The sequence below is a fragment of the Octodon degus genome, unplaced genomic scaffold (assembly GCF_000260255.1).
Source record: "Octodon degus isolate 3935 unplaced genomic scaffold, OctDeg1.0 scaffold00093, whole genome shotgun sequence".
Lineage (NCBI taxonomy): Eukaryota > Metazoa > Chordata > Mammalia > Rodentia > Octodontidae > Octodon > Octodon degus.
In genome coordinates, this window is record NW_004524669.1 from 7,000,944 (window position 1) to 7,019,987 (window position 19,044).

General features: G+C 52.7%; 2 protein-coding genes and 1 non-coding gene across 3 annotated transcripts in view; 1 reads left to right on the forward strand and 2 right to left on the reverse strand.

Moving 5' to 3' along the window:
* Pde1b (phosphodiesterase 1B) overlaps window positions 1–4,883 on the forward strand; it is a 30,349-nt gene extending 25,466 nt beyond the window's left edge. Inside the window, exons 14-15 of the mRNA XM_023722897.1 lie at window positions 1,682–2,183; window positions 2,939–4,883. Of these exons, the coding sequence (XP_023578665.1) occupies window positions 1,682–2,183; window positions 2,939–3,042 (606 nt within the window). The 3' untranslated portion in view covers window positions 3,043–4,883. The remainder of the gene's footprint in view (window positions 1–1,681; window positions 2,184–2,938) is intronic.
* An 851-nt stretch (window positions 4,884–5,734) lies between these two features.
* Window positions 5,735–13,585, reverse strand: Ppp1r1a (protein phosphatase 1 regulatory inhibitor subunit 1A). The gene is made up of 7 exons (XM_023722667.1): window positions 13,341–13,585; window positions 9,625–9,685; window positions 8,610–8,647; window positions 8,234–8,297; window positions 7,477–7,632; window positions 6,388–6,494; window positions 5,735–5,868 (listed from the first exon to the last, which is right to left on the reverse strand). The coding sequence occupies exons 1-7, from the start codon at window positions 13,422–13,424 to the stop codon at window positions 5,863–5,865; spliced, it is 516 nt and encodes a 171-aa protein (XP_023578435.1). The 5' UTR covers window positions 13,425–13,585; the 3' UTR covers window positions 5,735–5,862.
* LOC111818528 lies at window positions 6,685–6,811 on the reverse strand. The gene has a single exon (XR_002822501.1). It is a non-coding gene; the product is annotated as a small nucleolar RNA SNORA61 (small nucleolar RNA).
* Window positions 13,586–19,044: the final 5,459 nt, after the last annotated feature.

Below are 19,044 nucleotides of genomic sequence, written 5' to 3' on the forward strand. Positions count from 1 at the left end.
GCCCCTGCCACATTTCACAGATGGTGGTGCATGCCTGTAATCTCAGCACTGAGGCAGGAAGAGTGTAAGTTCCAGTTTTGGGCAACTCAGTGAGAGCTGTCCACAAAAAAAAAAAAAAAAAAAAAAAGGCATGGGGATGTAGCTCAGTGGCAGAGTTACCATGGGTTCAGTACTCAGTGCAACAAAACAAAACAAAACAAAACAGAACAAAACAAACCATGCGCGCACATGTGCGTGCGCACACACACACCCACACACCCACACCCACACACACACCCAGACACCCCCCCATGCCAAGTCTAACCCCAGGAAACTTTTGGCTGGGAGTATAGCGCAGAGGTAGCGTCCTTGTCTAGTGCGTGTAGGGCCCCGGGTTCAATCCCCAGCACTACAGAAACATCAGAAAAAACCTCATCTTTTCCCATTATAACATAATACACACTTTCATTCCTTTTCTTTCCTTCCTTCCTTCTTTTCTTTTCAGTACCTTTATACTTAGCTACATCCCTAGCTCCTTTTCAACATTTTTTAAAAAATGTATTTATTTATTTCTATATTTTAGGGAAGGGTCTACAGGGTGTTCAGAGTCTCACTACTAGATGGGATTTGTAGATTCTCCTGTTTACAGCCTCCCAAGCGCTGGGATTATAGATGTGCTCCACCATGCCCAGTCTCAACACCACATCCAATCTCAGTCATCTCATTATGCCCCAGGGGCGGAGCATGGCACGGCAGGCCCTGGGATTGAACCCCTGGCCCCTACACCTGCTTTTGTAGGTGCTTTAATCTGCTGAGCTATTTGGCTGGCCCTTAAAATGTATTTGGTACAGTCTACAGAGTCTCACTACATAGATTGGACTTGTAGTGGTCCTCCTGTTGTTAGCTTCCCAGGCGCTGGGATTACAGGTGTCGCCACCACGCCCAGTCTCAACACCACATCCAGTCTCAGTCATCTCAGCGCAACCCAGGGTCAGGGCCGGCAGGGCACACCAGGATTGAACCTGGCTGCTGCACTCTGCCTAAGCAGCTGCTTTAGTTTGCAGAGCTATCTGGCTGGGCAAACATTTTTTATTTTAGCTTTTTTTTTTTTTTTTTTTTTTCATACTGGGAATGGAACTTAGGACCTTTCCTTTGCTAGGCAGGCACTTATACCACTAAGCTATCTCCCTGGCCCTTGACATTTTTATTTAAAATTATTTTTATTTTTTTCCCATAATTTTATTGATAAACAAATAGCAATGAGACAGTTTCAAATCAAACTGGTAGGACAGTTTCAATAATTAACACATTGCATACATTCTTCCTAGTGGTTAATTGCTGTACAAGATGCGGACATGATATCCTATTTACAAACACCATTAGAACAAATCCCTCTATTCATTAAGAGAATGTAACTGTATATCAATTCTAGCCATTTGAATACACAGATACAAAATGGACAATCATCTGTATCCCCTTTTTGTTGTTAAGTTCCATTATTTGAATATTATAGGTGTGTAAACTCAGCAAAATATTCTAAAAGAGTCCAGTAGCCCATAATAGCATTGGGTCTTCCACTTGACTGGCAATGTCAGAAATTGTTGACCTGAGTCCCCTACAGCTCAACATAACAGCATGGCTTTACTTCTTATATTTTGTTTTTATACTTTTCTGCTGGATGGTTAAGACCAAGGTAAAGAAGGACCTATGCAACAAGAGTTGTAGCTTTTGGGTTTATTTAAAATTAAAAAAAAAAAAATTCACTGAGTTGTTCAGGCTGAGCTCGAGTTGGCAGTGCTCCTACTTCAGCCTCCCAAAGTGCTGGGATTCAAGGTGTGTGTCACCAAATTTGACCATTTTAGTTGTTTCATTGCCTCGTTTTTATTTTTCTTCTACCAGGAGAGGTGTGGCGAGGGTGGGTGGAACGGGGAATAGAGTGACAGGGACCGGGGGCCATCGAGTAGCCAGGTTGGCCTCCTGTCTTCTGGCCTCCCACTGCCTCCGCTCTGAGGGCACGAAGATAGTTCTGGCACAGCCTGGGTCTCACTTCTGGAATGGGGGTTCTGTTTCTAGCTTCCAGTGGCGCCAGCCTTCTCTCGATGTGGATGTGGGGGACCCCAACCCCGATGTGGTCAGCTTCCGCTCCACCTGGACCAAGTATATTCAGGAGAACAAGCAGAAATGGAAGGAACGGGCTGCCAGTGGTGTGTGCCATTGGGGGGGCCATGGACCTTGAGGGGTGGCTACTCAAACAGTAGTGGGTTCCTTTTTCTTTTTTGGGTATCGGGAATTGAACTCAGGACCTTGTGCTTGCCAGGCAGATACTGTGCTGCTGAGCTATATCCTCAGCCCCCCCTTTTCTTTTTTTAAGACTTGGGGCAACACTTTCACTCCTAGAGCTGGGAATAGAGCCATTTATTTATTATTGTTTATTTTTTGTTGGAACTGGGGATTGAACTCAGGCCCTTGCACTTGCCAGGGAAGCACTTATTCAACTGAGCCATCTCCCTGGCCCTGTTAACTAAACTTTTTTTTTTTTTTTAAAGCAGAACCAGGAATTGAACTTAGGCTCTTGTGCTTGCCAGGCAAGCGTTTATTCTACTGAGCTACCTCCCTGGCCCTAGAGCCATTTAGATTAAAGTTAGATAATAGGAGAGGCTGAGTTACCTGGGCTGTTCCAAGAAGGGACTGGAGAGAGCATAGGGTCTGATGTAGGTTACCCCACAGCCCCTGTAGTCTGTGTATATGGTGCACTTGTAAATTTGGGTAACTTGGTATTCTGGCTGTTGCTTGGGGTGGGGGTTGTGAGTTCTTGCAGGGTCAGAGGCTCTTCCAGCAGTGGAGCTCAGCCTGGATGAAGGGCAATAGATGAGAATGCTCTACTGCTCTTTACATACTCCTTGGTTCTGGGGGAGACACTCCTTGGTCTGGTCTCAGTGTCCTTTGTATCCTCCTGCAGGCATCACCAACCAGATGTCCATCGATGAGCTGTCCCCCTGTGAAGAGGAGGCCCCACCCTCCCCTGCGGAAGATGAACACAACCAGAATGGGAATCTGGACTAGCCCAAGGCTGGCCCAGGTGAGCAGGGAATGGGCAGGAAGGAGTGTGGGGTCAGCATGGCCATCTCTGGGCTGCAGGTGTGAGGGTCTCTCCCGCCTTCTATCCAGGCAGTGAAGTGAAGGACGTGAAGGCAAAGAACTGAGCTGGGGTTGGGGGGGCGGAGCAGGGAAACCCTTTTCCCTCTTGGCCCTCCAGACCCCGAAAGAAAGGATGGCAGCAGGCAACATGGCACCATACAAGGCCTTGTGAGGGTGGGAATAGTGCACACAGCCAGGGCACAAGGCCTTGGGGGGCCAGGCGAGCATGGCTTCCATCTCAGCCCCACTCACGCCCTTGCCTGGCATGCTTCTTTCTGAAGGGAATTTTTCGCAACTATACATAGCGATGAGCAGGGACCTGACTGGACTTGGAGAAGGAAGGCCAGGAGGAGGACGACAGCAAAGATCAGAGCTCTGAGCTCCTCCCTCTTTCCCCAGGTCCTCCCTGAGTCTGAGGTATTCAACGTCATTAGCACCATCCATCGGGACTGGCTCCCCCATCTGCTCCAAGGGAGCATGGAGGTGGAAGAAGAGAACCCACCTGAAGGCCAGAAGCCAGAGATTGTGGGGTTGGGGGAGGGCCCCTCCCTACTGACATCCATTGGGGTGCACTTTAATTTCCTGGTAGCAAGACTGGGAAACTTCAGGCGCCCAATGGTCACTGTGCCCGTCCCCCTGCCCATGGACACCCTCCTGGCCTGATGGCTGCCTGGGAGCAGGGAGCTTCCTGAGGCAAGGGGGAGGGTCAGAGATGCCAGCCCCCTGGGCCCTCCCCCATCCTTTTTGCCTCCAAGTTTCTAAGCAATACATTTTGGGGGTCCCCTCAGCCCCCCACCCCAGATCTTAGCTGGCAGGTCTGGGTTCCCTTTCTCCTCCCTTGGGAAGGGCTGGAATTGGGTAGAAAGCTGGGGTTTTTAAAGCCCTACATGTGGGGAGGGGAGGGGGTTCCTTCAGGGCATGGTTCCTTTCTAGAATGGGGTGGGGGTGGGCATCCCCATTACCCCAGACTTGCACTGCTTCGGCCCCACCCCAGCCTGACTCCCTGCCATCTTCTCTCTTTCCTGTGCTGAAATGGTGACTGGGGGAAGAGAAGAGCCATTGGGACCAGGTCTGAGGGGGGCCTTTCCTGGAGAACTGGGCCTAGTCTGGCCCCTGGGGCTTGTCACCTGCCCTGGCTGTCTCAGCCCATTACCCCTTCTCCCCTGGAGCTAGGTGGGGCTCCCATCCGACCAATGTCTGTAAAGTGCTTTGAGGTCTCCCTAGCAAAGCACCTTCAGGATGCATTTTATGAGCACAGGCAGGAGAGTCCAACAAGGTCGGGGTCTCTCTGTATGGAGAGGGTAAAGTACAATCCCACAATCCTGTGTTGCTAACAGAGAGGGTCTTTTCCTGTCCCGCTTGCCTCCTAGAACTGGCTCAGTTATAGGTACAAGAGACTGCCCCCTGGGACAGTGGTGGGTAGAAGGCAGGTGGGGGAGGGGTGCAGGGCTGTTGTTGTGACCTCTGGAGTGAGCCGAGCCAGGCCTGGTGCCCCTTCCTCTCCTCAGGCTCCTCCTTGCCTCCACCTTGCCCCTGAAAGGCCACAGTCCAGATGACTGCCTCCTCCGCTCTTGTAAATACCAACCATGCATCTGTACAGTGGGCCCTGTTCTTGTGAAGTTCATGCCCATGGTCTCTTAGCCCTGCCACCTGAAACTTGTTCACCTACCCCACCCCAGTGGGGCAGAGACGCATGTGACTCACCCCTGCCCTTGGTCTCTCAGGCCCCTGCTATAGCCAGAGATCAATAAAGAAGGGAGACTGGGCTGGCTGTGTCTGGTGTTCACTGTGGGGAGTGGACGGGAGGATCTTCCTGTACGCCGTCTTCCCAAAGCTGGGTAAAATCCTACTGAGGCTCATCCTGTGTGCAAGCTCAGGCCTCAAAAGCAGGCCTTGCCTGAGGGCACACAGTAGGTGCCAGGCAGGAGTAGGTAGATGAAATTTGCCTCTTTTCTGCATCTCCTCTACCTGGGAAAAATGAAAGAATCAGGAGCACCCTGGCTGTGGGACCAGCGGATGTTATCATCTATGCGTGGTTTTGTCTTATCCTGAACTTTCCATTCCTGGAATTGGGGTGGGGGAGAGGGAGAAAGACGATCCTTCCAATTCCCAGAAAGGGCCTCTAATCAGCCACTGTGCTCTCTATGTATTTTTGCGGACGGACTGGAAAAAGGGAAGGTGGTCTCAAACTGGAGGAGGGATCCCTGTGACAGACACTCCTCACGCCCTTCACCATGGCCAATGGCCAGAATGCACTTTCCTCTTTTGTCCAGCAGGTGGCGCCCATAGCCTCACAGCTGCAAGGTACAGGCTTTAAGGTTCCTAGTCTTACAGCTCGCTATAAGGCAGCCCTGCCAGATGGCTGGATCTTTCTTTCCTCAGTAAAAAGCAAGAACCTGGGGCCATCCTTCCTTCTTGGCACCACGAAGGCCGGTACCCTCACCGGTCTGGCCTCAGTCTGACTTCCTGCAGTAAATAAAGGCAAGGTCAGGGGAGACCCCTTTTGCAGCTTCTGCCTAGCAACCCTATTTCCTCTTTCTCAGAGGCAGTTGGGCAAGAGGATTTCAGACAAGGGGAGGCAAAAGGGATTCTTCAAGTCTGGAAAGAAGGAAAATTCCAAGGACCTAACACCAAATTTATCACTTTTTAAAAACGAGATATTCCCCAAAAGTGAAGAAGTAAGAAACAGATCCAGCGTCCATGCGTCCCCAAACTGCAGTTGTGATGCCAGGATGCCACCTCCTCTCAGGCCTGTCATGGAAGAGAACAGAAAGGGAAGGTGACTGAGTGATCCGAGGTTCATTCCTGGCCCGCTGGCTGCCCAGCCAGCCACTTCCTCAGGAGGCTGGTTCTGGTGTCTGGTCAGTCCCCACCCCTTGCCAGCCTATTCTGAGGCGTGAAAATTGTAAAATCAGAGCTCAGAATCAGCTCTTCCATCCTCCATTTCCAATCAGGGCTACTGCCTACCTAGCCTGGGTAGGCCAGCTCCCTCTGAGTTCCAAATATCCTTTACCAAACAAAGCCATGGCCTGCTTCTATCCCCTGTTCAGGAGCCAGCAGGCCTATATGAAGTCTAACTTCAATCCTTCCTGCTGCAGCTTAGTTCCATTTTTCTTGGTTTGCATGTCAGGGACATATGACCTCTTACCATAAGAACATTTCAGTGACAGAAGCTGGTCCTTTGCTCTCTTTGATTCTAAATATCAGCCCCGTGTCCTTACCTACACAGTGCTCTTCTGCACCCCTGGGGGCCCCGCCCTGGGGTCTTACCGAGTTGGCTCCCTGGGAGTCCAGGGGTGGTATATGGGTTGAGGGTTCCATTGTGCTGGGCTCCTCACTGCTCCTCTCCTGAGTTTTAGGGGTGGATCCTGTAGATTCTGGGGAGGGAAGATGGGGGCAGCAGGGAGAGGGCATTTATGAAGGCCTCAGAGAAGGGACTGCTGCTGCTTATTGCACCTACACCCAGGGACGCCTGAGAGAGACCCATGTGGGAGCAAAGTGCCAGGAACAACGGGGTTTTCTCTGATCCCAGTTACTACGAGAAACTTGCTATTTTTTTTTTTTCAGTCCTGTTTGAAACTAGCCCACATGCTATGTATCAGACAGTGAGGCTGTGAGGCCAGCTTCCATATTCCTTTTTGGTCTTTATAACCACCAAGACTAGCATTCAGCTCCAGGGGGAAAGGGAACTGGAGGGTCCAAGGTTGTTGTGAATGCACGACAATCCTCCTGACTTGGCATCCCAAGTGCTGGGGTTACAGGTGTGAGCTATCATACCTGGATTTTTGTCTGTACTCAGAGACTGAAAAAAGCTTCTAAAAACATGAAAAAAAAATTGGGGTACACTGTGTGGCTATACCTGACCTGAACTGATATGAAGCTATTTTTGGTCTTTATCCTACTCACATCGATGGGATTGTAGAACTATTGATGTATTTGATTATCGGGTGCTCTGATAGATATAGGGTATATAGTATACCACTTTCATAAAATTAGACAAATTTTGAATTCAGGGCTTGTGGACATGAATTAAAATCACCATCATGACCAGATGGATTAAGTCCAAGTCCTTTCAACTAAGTGGCAAATGGCAGAGACAGGAACCTAGCTGGGAATGCTTTCCCTTGATGCTGGCCTCTCCCACACAGCTGCAGGAGGGATCTCGGGGTCCCAGCTGGATGGCTCTCTGCCTTCCAGTAAGAGGAGGGGAGGTTCAGATATGTTCAGGTCTGTCCTTATCAGTGAGCTGGCTTTTGGCTACTCTCCCAAGCCCAACTCTACCTCCTTCCGCAGAGGGTGTCTTGCCTCTGACTGGGCTTGGGGATACAGTGTCTGGGGCCCTCTGTAGCCTGTACATACTCTGTGCTGTCCCTCGGGTGCCCGGCCTTGACTCCGCTCCTGTGTCTGAGATCCCAGGTGCGCAGGACTCCTGGGTCCCTGTGCTCTCAGCGGCTCCCTCGGGCTCCTCTCCTTGCTTCTGTTGCCCCAGGTGATGCTCAACCATTGTCTGGAGTTCTAGGGACATGGAGAAAGGGAGGGAAGCCTGGACATGACTGCCCAGCACCTGTCTACCAACAACAGCCCACGCATGGGTTGGCACACCCCGCTGGGTGTGGGACTTTCCCATCTCCCTGAGATATGAACAGGGAGCGGACATTAGCTGGGTAATAAGGAGGGACAAGAGCCAGACTGTAAAAAGTTCTTTCAAAGGTCAGGAAGCTGTAGGGGAAGAACTTTGAAGAGTACTGTACAAGATATTCCTGACTTGCTGGGATATGTGTTCTCCCCTGGGGACAGGAAAAAAAGATTCCATTTAGATTCAGGGACTATTTGAGTACCTTCTGGGGCTGTGCTGTTTGCTGATGAGTTCACATATATTATTTATCTGCCCTGATTAGGTGGATTCAAGGTTGGGTGGGGTAGGCAGTGCCTGCAAAGCCTATGGCTATTTGGTGGCAGATCTGGGGTTCTAGCCCTGTCATCTGGCAACAGCTGCACTCTGAGAGAGAGGGTTTCAGGGACCCCCCTCCCCCCCAAGTGACCTTTCCAGAGGGGAATCAGGTCTACTCAGCTTCGGGCCCACAGAGGAAAAGGGAATGGGAAAGGTCTGCCCAACCTTTCATTGTGGGTGTGGTCCTTGTCATCTTCTTCCGTTGCCGTGGAGACATGGACAGAGTGGACTGTGGAGGACACAGAGGACAGATGAGTGTCAGTCATTCTGCTCTCCTGTGCCTTGCCACATGCTTTTGGTTTGGAGTATGGCGCTTCAGAAAGATGGGGAAACAAAGTTCTTGCCTTCTAGACACTTTCACTGTGGTGGCACACAGTGTGTTTGTGTGTGTGTGTGTGTGTGTGTGTGTGTGTGTGTGTGTGTGTACAGCTCCACTCATGTGCCTATTGGGCGCTGTGCAGAGAAGAGGGAGTCAAAAAGTCCTACAGGTTGGACTAGGTTGTTTTGTGCACGGCAGGCACAGGCTGGGAGTGCAGCTTACCTTGAGAAGTGGATTGGGAATCCGGTCTTCATCCACTTCTGAGGGGAACAGGGAAAGGAGAAGGTGGTAAGGACGGGAAATCCAGGGTCCCAGAGAGCGGACTTCCTAAGCGGAGGGCGCTGTGTGTTGCCTGTCTCCCGATCTCCGGAAGGTGGTCCTCGGGCTGCCTTGCTTCCTCGCTCCTGCTCCTCCTACTCTGCTGGCCTTTTGTCCTCTGCCTGCTGTCCTGTACTTGACTCTGGCCCATCTGTACCTATATTCTTGCCTCTTTTCTTGATGTCTCTCAGGCAGAAGTTGGAGTCTCTCTGCTTTGTTTCTCCCTCTGAAGTATTCATTTCTTTTTTTCCTTCCACCCATTTCCCCATCCTAAGGCCAGAACTGAGGCCTGCAGAGGAAAGCTCACACATACAACTGTGTGGACATGGTCACTTGCTGCAGGTGGAGGGAAGTGGTAGGTCCACCCTGATCTCCAGTCTAGCTCATTAACCTGACCACCTTTCCTCCACATCCGTGTCAAGCTCCCTTGACATTCTCTGAGACCTTGTTCTTTTCCCAGACCTTGATTGGGATACTGGTGACCAGAACCCCAGCTGCTCCCTGAGCTGTTTCTAACCTTCCTTTCCCTCTGGGGGCCGGGAAGATAGCTGATGGAGGCGCTCCCTCCCCCTCACAGCTGTCACTGCCTCTGGGGGTGGGGGCAGCAGGATCTCAGTTGCTGGAGAAACCTGGAAGGCTGTTGCCTGAGCAACCAGCACTCAGTTGACCATCCTGATTCCTGGGGGTGGGGGGCTTAGGGACCAGGTGGTCCCCCACCTCTTCTTAGCACTGTTCCATTTTTCCAAAAGCAAAAAGAGTTTCTGCTAACCCAGGGGGCTACCATTTGCCTGTTTTCAGGACTGAGGAGATTCCTGACTCCTTTGATCTGCCTGGCTTCTGCCTAGCCCCCCTCTGCTCTCCCAGAGCCTTGCTGTCTGCAGGGGCTCCCACTTTCTTCAGTGACCCATCCTTTGGTTACCTGGAGATGACTGGTCACTGGTAAGCACAAGGGTGGCTGGTGTAGGGCGTCGTCTCCGAATCTGGGTTGGGGTCCGAGAGGAAGAAAAAGTCAGAAACCTGTGCAAGTATCTACCAAAGCCTCAGCCAGGGCCCCTTGATTATACAGGGCAGGCAGCCCACTTAATATACTTCAAAATATGCCAGGTTACACTGGACCTGCTATCCCAGGGTGGATGCCTGCAGGCTCATCTGCCCCTTTGAGAGCTACTCCTGCCAACTCCAGAGACCACTTCCTCTCCCTGCATGCCCCCTTCCTGCCCCAGCTCTTCCTCTCAGTGGCTTTATCTGCTCGACTGCATCGATCTCTGGCCTGCTGTCTTTCTGTCCATCCTGGATCAATGGTCATAAATAAGCTGAGAGGGTACAGGGCTTTCCCTTGGCCATCCAAGCCACCCACTTGAGTGGACATTAACCCTTGGGGTCAGCACCTGCAGGACATCTCTCAAGCCCATCCAAGGGGTGGTGGAGCAGCTCAGGGAGGGAACGTCTGAATGTGCCTATGCTTCCTAAAGTCTTCTTGGTTTTTGGTCACAGTGGGTTTCTAATTTGGGAAATCTTTGTCATGGCAAATATAATACAGGAAGAGCCTTACATAGGAAGCTGGCCATGGCCTAAAGGTTAGCTGAAAAATTCTTGAGGTTAACTTGTAGTTGAGGAACTGCAGAGGCTTTCACTTCTGTCCCTGATTTTTTTTTTTTTTTTTTTTTTTTTTTGTACCAGGAATCAAACTCAGGACCTGGCACTTGCTCGGCAGGCACTGCGTCATGGAGCTATATCCCTGGCTCTTGCCTCCCCCATTCTTTTGTTCTGTTGCTGATAAAGTTGATTGTTGTTGAAGTCAGTCTGAGGGCTTCTGGGATATGTGGTTCTTTCCTCTCTCTCGACCCCTTGGGGTGGAAGAATGTGGAACAATTTGGGGGTTGGTGGCCCTGTAGCTCCCTCCAAGGCAGCAGGGGGTAGGAAAGGCTAATGGGGCCCGAAGGAGCAAAAGTTACTCAGGGCCTAGAGGAAAGGAGTGTGGTGGAGGTGCTGAATTATCAAATCTATCTTTGTGTAGCCTTTGTTTGGCATCATCATTGCTAACACTGGAGCTTGGGAAATGGAAAAAAACCACTGCCTTCTCTATGCCTAGAAAGTGGGTACTGGCTGTAGTAAGAAGGGCTGTTAAGCCAGAGAGGTGCTCTCCTCAAAGAAAAAATAGTGTGGAAAAGCCAGAATGGAGGTATCTGAGGGTAGGGCACTGCTCCAGGAGAATCCAATGACATCTGTTTTGAGTGACATTTCAAGGTCCCCACCAGCGTCCACCTTGTGTCCACATACACACATGCACTGCACACATATTAACTGTGAGTTGTGTGGCTATCCCCGGTGCACTTAGGCAGAGGAAGGCGGCACGGCACTTGTGCTTCATGCATGGGAAGGTGGGGCACCTCTTTAGGAGAGGACGCCTCAATCTCTCCTGCTCGGGTGGGGAGTGGTGCCTTACAACAGTGGAAGAGATACGGAGGGATAACGTCTGAACTGGGATCCCAAGGCAACTTCCAGTACGACAAAAATGAAGAGAGCAGTAGTGCTCTGTTATCTTACATAGGTCTCTTACTTAATCTGGTTCTTTGCCTTGGACAAGATTTGGAAGCACTCAGAGTCCTTGAGAAATGTGATACACTACAGCAGGAGGGAGGGAAGTCAGACTGGCCGAGACGCCCAGGCACCTGGATGAGTAGTGGAGTCTCTACCTTTTTCACATCTATCCTAAATTCTAGCTCTCAAGGACACATTGTGTCTTCTTATTTCTACGTCAGCCATGCCAAGGGTCTGGTGGTTATGGGCATCCCTCTACCCGTGCAGCTCTGTGCTCCATAAATGCAGGGCTTCAAGTCCTTTCACTGTCCCCTGTGAATCTGGTTAGGAGCTCCTGCCAAGCCTGGAGCTTTTTGCCTAAATACTTGGTAACACAGCAGGAAGGGCTGAGGTTAGGCTGCAGGTAGAATTTCAGGCAGCAAAGACACAGATTTCTGCAGATTAGAGAAAAGCAGGCCTAAGTTTCTTTTTTGCTCCTGGCTCCTTAGCATCCACCCCCACCCCTTCAGGCTCCTGGAGCAGCTGCCCGGCACCCACCTCCTCCCAAGACCCAGCACACCTGCCTCCTGCAACACCAAACAGAAGCAGGTGTCTGGCCCAGTCTGTGCCAGCAGGCAGCAGCTCTCCTTGGAGCCGTCCCCACAGCCTGCACCCATGGGCCCTTTTTCCAGAATCATAAGTTATCTTTACCTGTCCCTTGTCTCTGGGCATAGAAGCCTTTTCCCTGACCCCAAGAACACTCCCATGAGAGGGGCTGTTCATGCTCCTTATACTCTGTGATATGTGTGAGGTCCCACTACAATCCCTCCTGCAGCCACACCTTAGGGGTCCAGCAGTGGTGCTCACCCCAGGCCAGGGACAGGAGGGACATGAACATGTTCCCTGACCTCTGCCTGGGGAAGCTAAAGTTACAGAGAGAGCACCTGCCCTTTTCCTTCACATCCATACCTTATTCTACCAAACAGCTGGAGTAGCAACAAAATCTCCTGCCCATCCCAAGGGGTCCCCAGGCTCTCCAGTAGTGGAAGCCCAGCCAGAGCCTGGGGGCTGACGTGTGTGTGTGTGTGTGTGTGTGTGTGTGTGTGTGTGTGTGTACACCCAGAGCTGACCTTATGGGAACTGGATCCTGGGTAGGAATGAGAAGGTCTAGGAGAATAGACAGAGAATACAGAGAATACAAAAAGAGATGGAGCAGTGGGCAAATATGCAAATGTTTGGCAAACAGGCAGTAGGTAGTAACCCTCTCCACACACGCTCACTCTCACTGAGACACACATAGCTCACACACTCTCACACATTGCTGCCTCTGCCAGGCTGCTGGGAGCTAAAAATAGGCCAGGCCAGGAGGCTGGGCCAGGGCCCTGGACTCCCACCCTTGAGCCAAGGCCCTCACATTGCCTGGCAGAGCTCTCAGCTTGGACCCCAGTCCCTGGACAGTGCCCCCCCCATGTCATTCCCTCCATCCCGTGTCCATTCCCCACTCCAAAGGGCAGGAGTTGGGAATAGGGATCCACGTGTTTAGACTTGCAGAGGAAGGGAGCCTCAGTTCTGCAGACCCCACCGCCCCTCTCCCCAAGCCCCAGGCTTCTCGGTTGGCCTCTGTCCCTTCTGGTTACCACCCAGCGGAGCCAGGCAAGGTGCGCCCTCAGGTGGGAGGGGACATGAGGGCTGGTTCTGCTCTTCCAACTCCCACAGCACCAGGCTTCCCCCATCACCGACCCCCAGCACCAGCACCCGGCTCAGAACTCCAGCGGAGGCTGGGTGGAGCAGGAGCGCTTGCAGACGGGGGAGGGGTCGTGTCCTCAGGCAGGCAGCGCCCTCCCCTCGGGCGGGGGGCACATAGAGCGACCCTCTCAGGGGACAGACATGGCTCGGACACGCTCGTCCTTTGGTCTCTCGCAAAAAAGCAGATGGGGAGATGAGCTCCGACGGTGGGGGAGGGGACAGAAGACCACCCCCAACAGCTGAGCACGTACGTCCTCAAAAGGGTGCCCCGCCGAGGAAGGAGAGGGCGGGGACCCCGGGTCCCCCAGCCCAGGCAGGGGTCGCTGGTCCCGGCTGGGCGAGTCCCCTGCGCCCCGCCCTGCTCCGCACCTGCTCGGCGGCCTCGGGGTCAAGGTGCGGCTCCAGCAGCGGCACGGTGAACTGGATCTTGCGGGGGCTGTTGTCCTGCTCCATGGCTGGGGCTCCGCGCTGCGGAGCGCAGGCGGCGAGCCTGGGGGCTGGGGCGGGCGCGCTCCCTCTCCCTCCGCTCCGGCCCGGCCCCAGCCCGGCGCGCGCGGCTAGCTGGTCGCGGCTCCCGGCTCGGCGCTCCCAGCTCGCGGCTCCCGGGACTCTGCGGCCGCCGATTGGCTCCGCGCCGCCCCTCCCGGTCCCCTCCCCTCCCCCGCCCGGAACCTTAACCCCGTCGTGGCTGCTCGGGGCTGCGGGGGTCAACGCCCCTCGGGCGGGCCAGCCGGAGGTGGCTGGGTCGCGATCCCAGTCTACCGGCCCGGATCGATGTCCAGGTATCCTTGGAGTTTTGGGCAGGGAATGAGGTAGGGCGGTTACCGAGGATTTCTTTAAGCTGGTGCAGGGACTAGGGGCTGGGAAAGTGGAGGGTCGCTGCGGAAGATCAGGTAGCAGACGCGAGAGGAGAATTCCTTGTACGACCGAATGGGGGTGGCCAAATAGAGGACAGATGGAAAGGAAATTTAGGCATGCAGCAGGAGAGATTGTGGTCAGACTCGCAGAGGGACTTTCCCTTGAAAGAAAAACCCTGTAGCAGAGGAGAAAGTGGGAGGGTAGGTGCGAGGCCTGAACACCAGTCCAGGGTTCGCTAGTGGGCAGGGAAAGGGAGACGTGGTCTCAGGGTCTCTGGAGGGAAATCGCTCTTCCAGTACCAGGGAGTGGGTGGAGGGCCTGGGGAGAAGGGACCATCTGGGGCTCGGCAGAAGGAATAATGGGGGTGGGGAGCCAGAGACGCTTGTGAAATAGATTCACTTTCAGCTTGCTAAATTTATGGGGATTGTCAAGTAGGCGAAAGGCTTTCAGGGGGAGAGGCTGGGGGCTGGAGAGGGAAGCTCCCTTGGAGGGGTGGTGGCTTGTTTACACTTGGGGCCGGTTTTCGGTTTCACTGTTGGTGGAAAAAGGAAAATGATCTCCTGTAACTGCAGGCATGGAAGTTAGACTATGTGAAGAACTTACTGATTTGGTGTTGGACCAAGATGTCAGTCACCATAGGCAATGAGGGTGCTAGGGTATTCATAGGAGCTGGTGTGCTTTGTGCCAGGGGCTGGCTGTCCAGCTCGGAGGGGAGGGAGGCGCTGGGGCCCTGGGGAGGAGCAGGGCTGGTTACAGCTCTGGGGAAGGAGAGGCTGGGAAGAGGAACGGGGAGTGCTGGGAGGTCTGGCTCGGTACAGGTTTCCTCCTAGCTCTCTGGACCCTCATGAGCATCCTGTCTCTCTCCCAGGGGCTTGGCTTCAAGTCTCAGTTGCCCACTATCCTGGTCTGAACTTCACAGGGTCCCTTCCCCTCTTACCTCCCAAAATAACCTCCCTGCCTTCCTGCCCTACCCAGATCTCTTTACACAGCACAGGCTCTGTTTTCTCAGGGGTGGACTATGGTTAGAGTGATCCAGTGGATACAGAAGTTCAGTCTGGTGAGTGGGTCCCCCATGTATGTTGTCATTGGTGTGTGTTTTCTGGTCATATGGGCTCCATGAAAGCTTCCCTGCACCCAGCCCACATTTGGAGGGCCCCTGAAAGCTGGCTGAGTTTCCCAATCCCCTTGACCCTCTACACAAACAGTGGAAGGAGAGGTTGTGCAGGTGCTGAAGATGGGGATGGAGGCTGAGTCCCCAGAGACTGGGCGCCTGCTCCAGTCCCCTCAGGTTTCCCACAGGAGCACAGGGCAGGATCCAAAGATCTTTTCAATCTCTTCCGTCCCCATTTCTAAGGGGACACATATCCCTATCTCTGGGGCCTCAGGATCCTCTCCCTGTGCCTCAGTCCCATTTCCAAAATGGCCAGAATGTCCCTGCCTCCTGGGTTTGAGTATCCCTAGAGTAGGGTAGCTGGCACTTGTGGATAGCTGTTAGTGTCTTGCTTCCTGCAGGAGAGAGTCACCTCTTGAGGCTCTCAGGAGAAGATCCCCCTACCCCTCCTGGCTTGCCAGCTTGCCCAGGTCTCTTTCGCATTCTCTTCTTTCCATCACACTTTGGTCTGGCCATGCAAGTCCCTCCCAAAGGCTCACACCCACCCTTCATGTTGTCTCTTCAAGTCCTGATTCTCAGATACTTCTGGTTCTGACAACTACATTTAGAAGGACCCAGAGAACCCAGACTTGGAGAGGTGATCACTGAAAGGCTTCCTGGGAAGAGGGTCATGGGAGCAGCCTGTGCTTATGGAGGAGAGGAGGAGAGAACAAGGAGGAGGGAAAAGAGACAGGGAAGAGCTGGCTGGATACTCAGTGGATTAAAGCACCTGCTTAGGCAGATGTAGGGACTGGGGTTTGATCCATGGTGTGCCGTGCTGACTCTGCCCCTGGGGCAAGCTGAGACCTCAATTGAGACTGAGTGTAGTGGCATGCTTCCGTAATCCCAGCGCTTGGGAGGCTGAAAAACAGGAGGATCACTATGAGTCTGATCTGTGCTGTGAGGCCCTGTAGACTTAGAGAGAGACACACACACACACACAGAGAGAGAGAGAGAGAGAGAGAGAGAGAGAGAGAGAGAGAGAGAGAGAGAGAAGAGAGGACCCTAGCTGGCACATGGGTGGAGCAGTTAGGCAACAGGGAAGTGGAGTGTGGCTGAATGTAGGCTTCATTTCAGGTGGGCTGGGTGAGCTTGTCTGTGAAGGTATGTGTATGTCGCTCTGACATTTATTTATTTATTTATTTATTTATTTATTTATTTATTTATTTATTTGAGACAGGGTCTCACTGTGAAGCTCAGGCTGGCCTTGAGCTCACTTTGTAGCCCAGGCTGTCCTCCTTGCAAGGATCCTCCTGCCTCAGCCTCCCAGGGCTGGGATTGCAGGGGTGTGCCACCACACCTGGCTTCTGAGCTTTATTTATGCCCAGTGCTGAGTAAGTAACTGTGAGCGCCTGCTGGGCAAGTGGGTGTAGGCAGGCGTGGGCTGCTCACACGCAGGGCTGGGCCGGGAGGGCAGGATGTCTGCTGTTTGTGCTTGGAAACCAGCTCTCACTTCTACATGAGGTGTGCTCAGCCCCAGCTGGTGCAGCAGCAGCTGCTCGGGGGTTCATGAATATTTAAGGTTACAGAGGGATGTGACTTGGTGATGCAGTCACGGGACAGCTCTGGCTCTGCCCTGCTGGACTCTGGGCTGATGGGACTGCTCTTAGCTGATGGGCACTTTCTGCTCTTACTCTCCATCCTGCTCCCCGCCATCAGCCTCCTTGTGCTTTCATTCATTCGCCCTGCTGACCCAGGAGGGCCTAGGGTAATGGTATATTTACTGCACTGCTCAAGGGCAGGTGCAGAGAGGTGTTGCTGAGAGGGGCCACAGGGAATGGGATTTGGGAGGTCAGGTTCAATACCTCCCCTGCTGCCAACTCCCTGGGTGATTGGGATCACCCCTGTCCTGCATCCCACAATGGGCTGTTTCCATATCTCTGAAATGAAGGGGACCAGGCAATCTGCAGGCTTCTTTCAGTTCTAATATATGAGTTAAGAGTGTACCAGTTGTGTAGCCAGGAAATCTCAGAATCAGGGTTAGAACCCAGAGGGAAGGACCTTACCTCTCTCTGCGTCTCCCCTGGCCTGGCCCCTATCACTGAGGCAAGCTCCTGCATGGTGAATGCATAGTGTTTGCACACTTTTGCACATGCAATTCTTATTAGGTAGGGCTAGAGGCTGCTTTTAAACCCCAAAGGAGCAATGACCCTTTCCAAGTGGTCCCCCAGGAAGCCATATGCTCATTCTAACGTGCTGCTGTTTCGCCACCATTTCTGGAAACTCTTTTGGAATCATCTCAATTCTTGTGGCATATGCTCTGAAAAATCCTCCGAGGGAGTACATCTTTACATTTTGCTTCTTGAAAATCAGTCTTTAGGCACTAAGCCTAGGGAGGAAGGAGAGAGATCGGGTGGAGAGCAGGTCCTGACCTGAAGGAAGGTTAGGTTTGCTGTGGTGGGATTGTGTACCTCAGGGCTCCCAAGCCCGTTTGGAAGGCTTCTCTGCTAGAGAAACTACAGAGCTTTCTGCAAGCCCCAGAAGCACCAGCAGGATAGATGCATGACCTCTTGTGGTAAATTGGAAGGCCAGTGGGCCAGGCTGTGAGAAGGCCTGTTCACCTGGGAGAAAGTGGTCACTGCAGTTCTGCCAGGCTCTCCTATAACCGCCTGCTGCTGGCACTCTGGGGAAGAGGGCCGGAGCTCCTGATTCAAACTGAGGGGATGCTGATTTCTGAAGGGCTTTGCCTCTTCACCAACCCCCAAACTACTGGTTTGAGGCAGAAGAGACTTAGAGATCAGTCAGTTCTCTTGAGGATGAGCCATGCATGTCACTTCTTTCCCCAGAATGCCAGTTTTGGTGGCTACGGCAAGGCAGTGACTGGGCCTGAAGCAGGACATGGACCAGAATACCTCTTGAAGTTCATCTCAGCCATCTGGTCATTAACAACCTAGAAGTTCTAGTCCTTAGGTCGCCTCTAGCTAGCCCCTTCTGTTCCCAACCCTCTAACAGCTTGAATTCACTCGCTCAACAAATATTGGGTGTTCCTACATGCCAGGCTTTATGCTAAGTGCTGGGGATACAGTGGAACACACAACAGATACAGTTTCTATCTACTGACAGCTTTCAGCCTAGTGGGAGCCAGAGGAGGGATGGGGTAGCCAAGCAATTACCAGCCAAGAGTATGACAGAAGTGGAAGTATAGGATGTCGTGGGGTAAGAGGCAGCAGGAAGGAGGAAGGTGACCGGAGGCCTCTCAGACCTGCTGTGCCTCCTCTACCCCAGCTCCTCTCTGCAACCTGGTAGCTCTGTGACCCTGGGCACAGCTGTTTAACTTCTCTGTTGAACCTCACTGAACCTCAATTTCCTCTGCCTTAAAACTCGCTTAACAATAGGCACCATCCCTGTTATATATAGTGAGGAGTGGGATGAGGTAATGCCTCCAAAGTACTGAGCACCAGTTAAACACTTGCAAATGTTGCTTCCTTTGGCTCTTAAAAAAGCAGAGATGAAGCTGGGGATTTCAGTACTTTTAGAGTTTTAGAGGAAGGTGTCTGCAGGGGGCATTCTTGCCTCTGGTCCAAGGGCTTCTGCTCCTCCCTACCCTGGTGGGATCAGCATTCTTGATGTCCAGCTGTGTCCTAGTCACTCTGCCCTGCTAATTAACACCAGCTCTGTTAATGATTAAATTTAATGACTTTGACTTGGGGGTGGAAGGATGGAAAATTCCCCAGCCACAGGACAGGGTAAGGGCAACTTACCAGGAGCGGGAGGGGAAGGACCCCTGGGTTCTGGACGTGTTGTTGTAGGTGGCCTGGGAGCAGATGCCAAGTTTTCTCCTGGGGCTGCTTGGCAGGAGAGTGTGGCTGGAGGAGGGGTCATTTGAACGTAATAGCTTCACAGTCCCCCTGGGCTTGGCAGGCTCACGGCCCCAGACCCAGCCTGGGCTCGCATTCTGCTTGGCAGGAGTTGGCCCTCGGCCACTGCTGTGGCTGGAGCAACAGGACAAATTGGGGTGCGATGGTTTCCTGTGCTGCTGTCCCCAAGTGCTATGAACCTGGTGGCTTAAACAGTACCTATCTATTTGCTTAGAGTTCTGGAGACCAGAGGCCCAAAACCAAGGGA

Bases quoted from the DNA above. Each gene is read 5' to 3' on its own strand.
- Ppp1r1a (XM_023722667.1), bottom strand. From the start codon at position 13,424: ATGGAGCAGGACAACAGCCCCCGCAAGATCCAGTTCACCGTGCCGCTG. The intron at 7,633-8,233 runs GTTGGGCAGACC...CCATGTCCCTAG, and splicing joins GACCACACCCACAATGAAAG to AACTCCAGACAATGGTTGAG. The intron at 6,495-7,476 runs GTATGTACAGGC...TTCCCTCCCCAG, and splicing joins CACCCGAGGGACAGCACAGA to AATCTACAGGATCCACCCCT.